Source organism: Hemitrygon akajei, chromosome 6 (assembly GCF_048418815.1).
Source record: "Hemitrygon akajei chromosome 6, sHemAka1.3, whole genome shotgun sequence".
In the NCBI taxonomy this organism is placed as follows: domain Eukaryota; kingdom Metazoa; phylum Chordata; class Chondrichthyes; order Myliobatiformes; family Dasyatidae; genus Hemitrygon; species Hemitrygon akajei.
In genome coordinates this window covers 153561012-153570575 of record NC_133129.1, presented here as the reverse complement: position 1 = coordinate 153570575, position 9564 = coordinate 153561012, and the positions used below count along the sequence as shown (strand labels likewise).

At 39.3% G+C, this 9564-nt stretch overlaps 1 protein-coding gene across 5 annotated transcripts in view; it reads right to left on the bottom strand.

Annotated features, from left to right (window-relative positions):
• Positions 1-2068: 2068 nt before the first annotated feature.
• ppp6r3 (protein phosphatase 6, regulatory subunit 3) overlaps positions 2069-9564 on the bottom strand; it is a 134253-nt gene continuing 126757 nt past the window's right edge. For all 5 annotated transcript variants that reach the window (XM_073049604.1, XM_073049606.1, XM_073049607.1 and 2 more), the window contains one exon: positions 2069-4211. In XM_073049604.1, coding sequence (XP_072905705.1) covers positions 4160-4211 — 52 coding nt within the window. In that variant the 3' untranslated portion in view covers positions 2069-4159. The remainder of the gene's footprint in view (positions 4212-9564) is intronic.

Below are 9564 nucleotides of genomic sequence, written 5' to 3'. Positions count from 1 at the left end.
GTTTTCACATTTTAATGGCCTTGCCCATTTCTAATTTTAGAATATTATGCAAACATATCTGCCAATTTAAGGCAAACTGTAACTGATATGCATCAAAACTGAGACTGCATTCAGACTCTTGAGATATTTGCATCTCAACAGTGCCAACAATAATTGCACCCAGCAAAACATTAACCATCTGATGGTCAACGTTTCAAATACAAAACAACATCCTCGAGTTCATTGTAGGAATGGGGATCTGTAATCGATTTAACAAAAAGTCAAGAAAGCTAGGTGTACCATGATTTCTACAAATCTGCTTGAGTAAATTAGTGGGGTAAACAGCATTTGGGGTAATAAAGCAATTGTTAAAATTTCGGGCCAAATTCCTACATCAGGATTGATTTCCTTTTCTCATATAAATGAATTCCTGCAGTAGCTTGTAGTTCCAGATTTCATCATCTGTAGTCCTGTATCGATATTGTGTTTGCTGACAGCTGCGACATGCTCAAGATTTTCAGCATTGTTTAACCCATCTACTGCCTTAGCAGCCACAATACCATCCCCCTGAGAGCCAGGAACAGGAACTCATCAGGAACATACACACCCACTGGAAGGAATATTTGAAAGAATCCTTCATCAGGAGTAAATACAAGTGCCCCTGACTCCATCCCACAGTGGGATATTTGGGCAATCTTGCCTCTATTCCACTCAAGACAAAGTCAAAACCCATCTCAAAAACGGACTTAAGAACAGATATAATCTCAGCAGAAATCCTAAAACTGATGGATATCTTCATACATGCCATATTCTTTACTTCTTTTCCAGGACATCAGAGACGCCTTACTTCTTCAAAGAACAGGGTTTCCCTTCCTTCATAATTGATGCTATCCTCACACACATCTCCCCTATTTTCCAGACATATGTGCTCACCCCATCGTCCTGCCACCATAACAGCATTCCTGACCCATCACCTCATGAAATTCTGCATCCAACACACCATTCTCCACATCTTCTGCCATATCTAAAGGGGTCTTGCAACCAAACAAATCTTTACCTTCCTCCTATTCCCCACGGTGGGGGGGGGGGGGGGGGTCCTCCATCATTTTGTGTGTTGTTTTGTATTTCCAAAATCTACAGAATTTCTTGTGTTTAAATTCAATCTTCCTTGATTAAGCCAAAGCCTCAACTCCCTACACTTAACACTGGCCCACTCATCCAATGGCCGCTCTGCTTAACCTAACTTCTTTTTATTGGACCTTGCCAAGTGCCTAATTATGTGCAGTCCAATGTCTTATCGGGAACTGGAGCATGCAAAATGCAAACTCAAGAAAGAGTTAGAGCTCTTAAAGATAGCGGAGTCAAGGGATATGGGGAGAAGGCAGGAACGGGGTACTGATTGTGGATGATCAGCCATGATCACATTGAATGGTGGTGCTGGCACAAAGGGCCAAATGGCCTACTCCTGCATCTATTGCCTATAGTGCCCACTGCCCTTGATCGCTTCTTTTAAGCTCCCTGTCTGCAATCCAATGACTCCTCGGGAACCATGCCCTGCAAAATCTGTCCACTGCCCCCCTCAGTTTGTTTAAACTCTCACGTATTCTACGCAATCCAATGTCTCCTTGGGAACTGTAGCATGCAAAATATGACTATGGCACCAAATGTAATCTATTAAATAATCCATATTAGCTCAATCCAGTGGGATACAAATTTCAAAGAGACTCAATCATCCTGGTAAAAATTTTCCCATGTACAAAAACCTTGCTGAATAACTTGACAAAATAAATTTAAGTAGCTTAAACTAATTTGTAAACAATCTAATATTTAATTACAAGTATCATACAAGCATTCTTTTCTCAAAGTAGTCATTGTATTCTTTACAGTCCATGGTTATTTTTTAAACCAATTGCAGATTTCCAAGAGTGCCTCTATTCTTGTGAATAAATTTAAAGCATAGTGCTGACACGCTAGTTACGAGGAAGTTGGTTTTCATACATCTGAGAATTGAGCATTTTGTAGTAACTGCCATCATAGAACACTAAACTAAAAGTGGAATCACCACACTCATAAAAATTAAACAATTCACTTTCATACAACTTAAGCAATTCAGTTTATTGCAAACTTTAACTAAAGGCATTAATTTTAACAAGGTATATTTACATTTTATATTGGATGCACATCTGAAATTGGACAAATGAAACGTGTATCATACAACCAGAATAATTTGACAGTAAAAAGCCAATATTTTTTTTACATTTTGTACTTGTGTCAGTGGTTTATGTCCATCCTAGCGATACACTAAAAAAGTTTGTTGCCATTTTCTCATGCAACCAAACACATAAACCTTGCAAATAAAGATTGTCAAGATGGAATAGACTTTTATCCCCAATTTGGCAGCCACAGCTATACAACATTGTTACTCCCACCATTTTGTTTTGGAAATATTCCATCTCCTCCTCATCTGTTACTTAAAAAAATGTACACTATATTCCTACCACAGTTTTAAGTAATTGCTACACTGCAAAGGATGCTTGAGCATCCCAATCTTCAAGTATCTGTGATCAAATATTTTAGAGGTTTAAGTGGTGAATCAAGCATTAACAACTGAATTTGGATTTTACCACCCCAAAGCAGTTTGGAAGATCACAGAAAATTGCATTGCTTGGTTTGATTATTTTTTCAATATTTATTTCTAGAACTCTAAACCCAAGCTGTTATTAATTTTTAAAAACAGTGATGAAGTTGATATAAAATATTTCATTGACTTTGAATGTATTAAGGTGCTTGAAGGATCCAACAATATCGTTACTGTAGATGCTGCAAAGAACAGGCCACACTAATAAGTGAGTGCACATCTGATTTTACTTTCCTGGAACAGACACTATTTTCTAATGTGAAAATATTCTTCCACAAATTTATCATGCATTATCATCATCTCTTTTCAGCCTTAAACCTGTACCGTAGGCACTTTGTCAAATGACATTTAAAAAATTGCCTTAGCATAACCCAGTGCTAGCTCTCACCTCGATGAACAGTCCAGTAAGGTCCCATGAAGAGGGTCAATATGCCATTAACACTTCAATTCCCTGAATTTAAAAGTAGAAGTTACTGTCATACTTTCCTCAAATAGGGCTCTTCACTCCTTAGAAGTTTATTTTTTACAGAATTTTCTAGCCTACTAATATTAAGTGCTCAGGTATCAGTTCACCCTGATCAAGTTCTATTAACCTGGCAACTAAAATAAAGGGAACTTAAAAACAAATTGGTAAGTGGTTCAATAGAATTTTTTATAAAACAGCAAAATTGATGCAGATCTTTAGAGAACTACACAATAGCCACATGCAATTCAAAGCTAATCGTATTTTTCATCTTTGAATAATCTGTTCTGAAAATATAAAAACGCAGAAGGATGAACATATTTATGGCTATTCAGTGACATACCAAATGATCAACTCATCTTCAGTAGCAAATATGTTTAAGTTCTGAATTAAAGAATTTCCAATACTCATCTTCTAGATTTCAAGAAAAGCTTACAAATAAAATCTGAAGGAAAGAGCCACCCTTGAACATTTAGAATTAGAATTTCCTCTAGCAATTGGTTTAATATAGGCAACTCGTTCAAAATAACACTTTTACATTTGCATTTCACCTCTACAATTTACACTGCCCACTTGGAAGAAACACTGAAAGTTAAAGTCTTATACAAGATGAAAAAAAGTATGAAAATTTCTAAACACTTTGGTCACACTATGTGTTCCAATTGGTATACTGCAATTATATACGTTAGGTTTAAGTATACACATTTTTTTATAAAATATTCTACTTTTATAACCATTTACTATGGCAACAATACTAATTATCACGTGAGTGGCAATATATTTAATGGACTGATCAACCCATTTAAAAGAACATGTATTTTATACAAATGCACACAAGAGTTCTTTGTATCTGCCAACATGTAATACCTTCATTTACACATTTCATTCAAACTCTTCTTTGCACATCCATCTTTAAAAAAAAAAATCTCATAAGAATATTGCTGGTCCTGATCCCGTGTAAATTTAGTGCAGCAGTGACTGGCTTTGATAGGCCTAAGCCCAGTGCCTCCAGTGAACCCCACTGATAACCCTGGATAGTAGCTGCTCAGACTGGAGTAGACAACAGCAGGCAGAATTATTCATGCAGGTCCATTAATTGAAGCTTCAGGTGACAAGACATGTTGAGCCGTCCTTAAAAAGACAAAAGAAAAAGCAATTTCCAGTGAACTGAAGAAAATGGAGTGAAATTTCTGTTGAACATTTCTACAGAGAGTACAGCATAAAGCAATTTCACACAGTCAGCAATCAGCATGATTCAGTCTACAAACTGACACTTTTCTTCCCTGACACATGATGCACATTTTGAAATCCATACAGAATGCAAGGAATATTCATAAATTAAAGTGGCATTTGGGATGGTTTATTAAATTGACAAAATGCAATCAGCCTAATAAATACAGCTTTTGGCATTTTACTCAGATAATTCAGCACCAATTTGAATCCACTTAATTTGGATAGAATCCACAGGATAAAAATCACCTATTCAATCCATTAAGTTTCAGTTGATATTTAGGTCAGACTCAAATCTGTGCTCACTATCATCACATCTCTTTTCCTGCAGCATATCCTATTATTTATGCACCAAGCCCTTAAGGACGCATTTATCTGCCACATTTCTTCCAGATGTGCTTCCTACACAAGTTCTTCATATCTGCCAACATGTGATAGCCTTATTAGGACATTTCATCCAAACTCTGCTTTGCACATTCACCTTTATAAGAAAATTTGGCAAGAATATTGCTGGCTCTATTCCATGTAAGTTTGGTACAACTGTGACTGGCTTTGATAAGTGAACTAACGATACCCCTGATATTATCCCAGAATTCAGTGGTGAACTTTTCCTGCATTCATCAATAACAAGTATATCCTTTTTGAGCCAGCACGTCTATTTTCAGTGTGACTTATGTATAAGGACACACCAATCTCTTTTTTATAAAAAAAAGCACTTTGGCAAGTCTGATCACCTGGCTTTACTTCACTCCCTCCCAGATAGAGACAGAGACTGAGGACCGCAATAGTAGTAGGAAGTACGAGCATCTGTAGGACTGCTTTGAATTGGTGGACTGGACAATATTCAGTATCTTCAAATCTGAATGAATATGCCACAGACAGAAGCTCTGGATGAACCAAGAGATTTGTAGTATACTGAGGGCTAGATTTTTCAAACCGGCCTACAAGAAACCCAGGTACAACCTATAGAAGGCCATCATAAGAGTGAAAAGGCAATTCTATCTGCAGTTAAATACACAATCGTATGCACAACAGCTGTGGTAAGGTTTGCATGCCAGTACTTGCCATAAAGCAAAGCCTAACAGCATAAATGGCTTTGATGCACGTTTTGAAAGGGTGAATAACACTACATCCGAGTAAATCCCCACAGTATCTGGCTACCCTATGACCTCTGGCTCAGGTGCCCATATTAGAACACATCCTTCAAAAGAGTGAACCCTTGCAAGGTGTCAGGGCCTGATGTTACACCTGGCCAACGAACTGGCAGGAGTGTTCAAGGACATCTTCAATCTCTCACTGCCGCAGTCAGTGGTTCCCAACTGCTTCAAAAGGGCAACAATCATACCAGTGCCCTCTTCTCATTACTACCATCATAGAGGAGGTATCCTGAAGATGCAAACTCAATGTTTTAGGAACAGCTTCTTCCCCTCCTCCATCAGATTTAAGAACAGTCCATGAATACTACCTCACTGTTCCTCTTTTACACTATTTTTATTATAACATAGTAAAAGTATGCAGCTACAGAAACAAATTTCATGATGTATCAGTAATAATAAACGTGATTCTGATTCTCTGACACCTTTCAATCTTACACCATTTAAATATATACTTTTTAAATTTGCTAACGCAGTGGATGACTCCACACTTTAATATGTTCATGAAGCTCCTCTGTATCATCCTCCTAGACCACATTGCCAACTGGCTGGGCTTCCTCAGCAAAGCTGGAAAACATTTCTCTAGGCCCTACTGTCTAAGTCACTAATAAAGATTATGAACAGTTGCATTCCCAGACCCAATCTTGCAGGATCCTTCTTGTCACTAAATCTGAAAACGAGTATAAGGACCGGGAATACGAGTAGGCTACTCAGTACCTGGAGCCTACTTTGGCATTCAATGGGATCATGACAGATCCAAAATTCCTCATGTCCACTTCCCTGTACTTTACCCAAGATTCCTTCACTCCTTAGAAACATTTAAATTGCAGACTTAAACACAAGAACATCGTTCTCTGTAGCAAGAAGTTCAAGGACTCAAATTTCAAAATCTATTCCTGTTTTAAATGGGTAGCCCCCCCCTCCCCCCGAGTTATCTGGTTATCTGATTTTGTGTTCTCTGATTCTGGGCTCTCTCACAGCAGGAAGCATCTTCTCAGCATTTATGCTGAGGCACAGATACATAGGGGTGGCAATGATAACGTAACGTTTTACAGTGCCAGCGATTTGGGTTCAAATCCCTCCGCATCTGCAAGGAGTTTGTACATTCTTCTCATGTGTGCGTGGGTTTCCTTTGGGTGCTCAGTTTTCCTTGGACATTCTGAAGACAGACAGATTAGTAGGATAATTGGTCACATGGGTGCAATTGGGCAGTGCAGTCTCATTAGACTGGAAGAACCCGTTACTGTGCTGTACTTCTAAATAAAAAAAATTATGTTTCAATAAGATCAGCTATCATTCTTCTAACCTTCAATGTATCTCAACCAGTTTAACCTTTCCATGTTGAATAATCCTTCCATGTCCATAATCTTCCAAGGAACCTTTTTCCAAACATCTATAAACTAATACCTTGCTCAAAGAGAATGACCAAAATCATTTGCAGCTCTCCTAAAATCTTAATTATGCCCTGTACAATGGCAATGAGATGTAAGTATTCCTTTGAAATAAGGGGCATTATTTTATTACTTTCCCTCGTGTGCTGTCGTATGTTTTGTGCACAATGATCCCCAAATCTCACTATTCTGCAGCTTTTTATTCTTTTAAAGAAGGGACAATAACCATGTTTGCTATATACCTATTATTTTTGTCCATGGATATCAGTGTAGCTGGGTGGCTGACAAATTGGGATAAAATTGATGTGTGTCAGAGAATGGGTTACAGGGATAATAGGACTGATGTGATTGCTCTGCTGGAAGTCTGTACTGACTCAATGCATTGAATTGCCTCCATTTGTGGGAAAGGGAACAAATAGTTCCAATAACAAGCTGTACATTGCAGGCAATTTTCATTTTTATTTTAAGCTTGAAGATATTTCTTTCAAAATATCTGCCATCAAATAATTATTTTCTCTGAAGCAGCAAGTGATGATAATGGAAACATAGTCAAGTACAGAAAAATAGGAAATGGAGAAGAATGAAGCTCCCTATAAAGCTCCAACACAAATAAAGTGAAGGAATGAATGACAGTTAAAAAAGTAGCTGATGAGCTAATTCAAATGGCCCAGAGCTGCATGCACATTTGGAATGATGAGACTAATTTTCCATCAATATCAGTTATTTTGGTCAGAAATTTTACACATTTGTCTTAATTTCTTCTGATTTATCAGAGCTGATATCAATCTCCGCAACACTGAAATACACAAGGAGAAGCAGGCCATTTGGACCATCAAGCTTACCTTCAATATAATCATGGCTGATCTGTGCCAGGCTGAGACCCTTCATCAGGCCATCCCGATGAAGGGTCTCGGCTCGAAGCATCAACTATTTACTCTTTTCCATAGATGCTGCCTGGCCTGCTGAGTTCCTCCAGTGTTTTGTGTGTGTTCCTTGGACGTGGGTAGGATGAGTGAGGGGGTCCTGCGTAGTGAGTTCAGGGAGTTAGGTGCGAAACTGAAGGGCAGGACCTCCAAGGTAACAATCTCAGGACTGCAACCTGTGCCACGTGCGAGTGAGGCAAGGAACAGAAGGATTATACAGATTAATACGTGGCTGAGAGGATGGTGCAGGAGGGAGGGCTTCAGGTTTTTAGATAATTGGGCTTTGTTCCAGGGAAGGTGGGATCTGTTCCGACGGGACGGTTTACACCTGAACTGGAGCGGTACTAACATTCTTGCAGGAAAGTTTGCTAGTGCTGCTCGGGGGGCGTTTAAACTAAATTTGCAGGGGGCAGGGATCCAGAATGTGAGAGAGGATAGCGAGATGAAGAATAAAGGACAGGTGGGGACTACACGGTTCCAGAATATTAAGTGTGTAGTAGAGAAAGGTGAGGCAGAACAAGTGATAAGGAGGACACGTACAGAGGGATGGTCTGATGGAACATGGAGTTAAATGTGCAGGAAGTAAATTTAGGAAGGACAACAAAATTTAAGGGGCATATAGTCCGATGGGAGTTCGTGGAGCTGGGTTAAGCACAATAGGCAGCGATTTAAACAGAGAGAGGAGAAATGGGCTAAAAATTCTATATCTGAATGCACAAAGTGTCAGAAATAAGGCAGATGAGCTTGAAGCTCAGGTGCGAATGGGTAACTATGATGTTGTTGGGACAACAGAGACATGGCTGCAGGGAGATCAGACCTGGGAAATGAACGTACAAAGGTATACGTGCTATCGTAGGGACAGAAATATGGGCAGAGGGGGTGGGGTGGCCCTGTTGGTGAGGAATGAGATTCAGTCCTTTGCAAGGGGGGACATAGGATCAGGAGAAGTAGAGTCTGTGTGGATAGAACTGAGGAACAGTAAGGGCAAAAAGACCCCAATGAGTGTTGTCTACAGGCCCTCAAACAGTAGCATGGATATTGGGTGCAAGTTGAATAGGGAGTTAACATTGGCATGTGGCAAAGGTAATGTCGCATTAGTTATGGGGGATTTCAACATGCTGGTGAACTGGAAGAATCAGGTTGGTGCTGGACCCCAGGATAGGGAGTTTGTAGAGTGCCTACGGGATGCATTCTTGGAACAGCTTGTACGAGAGCCGACCAGGGACAAGGCTATTCTGGATTTAGTGTTGTGTAATGAATAGGATTTGATAAGCAATCTTGAAGTAAAGGAGCCATTAGGAGGTAGTGACCATAATATGATAAATTTTTATCTGCAATTTGAGAAGGATAAGGGCAGATCGGAGGTGTCAGTGTTGCAGTTGAACAAAGGAGACTATGGAGCCATGAGGGAGGAGCTGGCCAAAGTTAAATGGACGGATATCCTAGCAGAAAAGACAGTGGAACAGCAATGGCAGGTATTCTTGGGAATAATGCACAAGGTGCAAAATCAGTTCATCCCCCGGAGAAGGAAGGATTCAAAGGGGGGAAAGGGGCCACAGTGGTTGACAAAGGAAGTCAGAGATTGCATAGCATTAAAAAAAAAAGTATGACAGAGCTAAGGTGAGTGGGAAGACAGATGATTGGGAAATTTTTAAGGAACAACAGAACTTAACTAAAAAGGCAATACGGGGAGAAAAAATGAGGTACGAACGCAAGCTAGCCAGGAATATAAAGGAGGATAGCAAAAGCTTTTTTTTTGGTATGTGAAGAGAAAGAAGATAGTTAA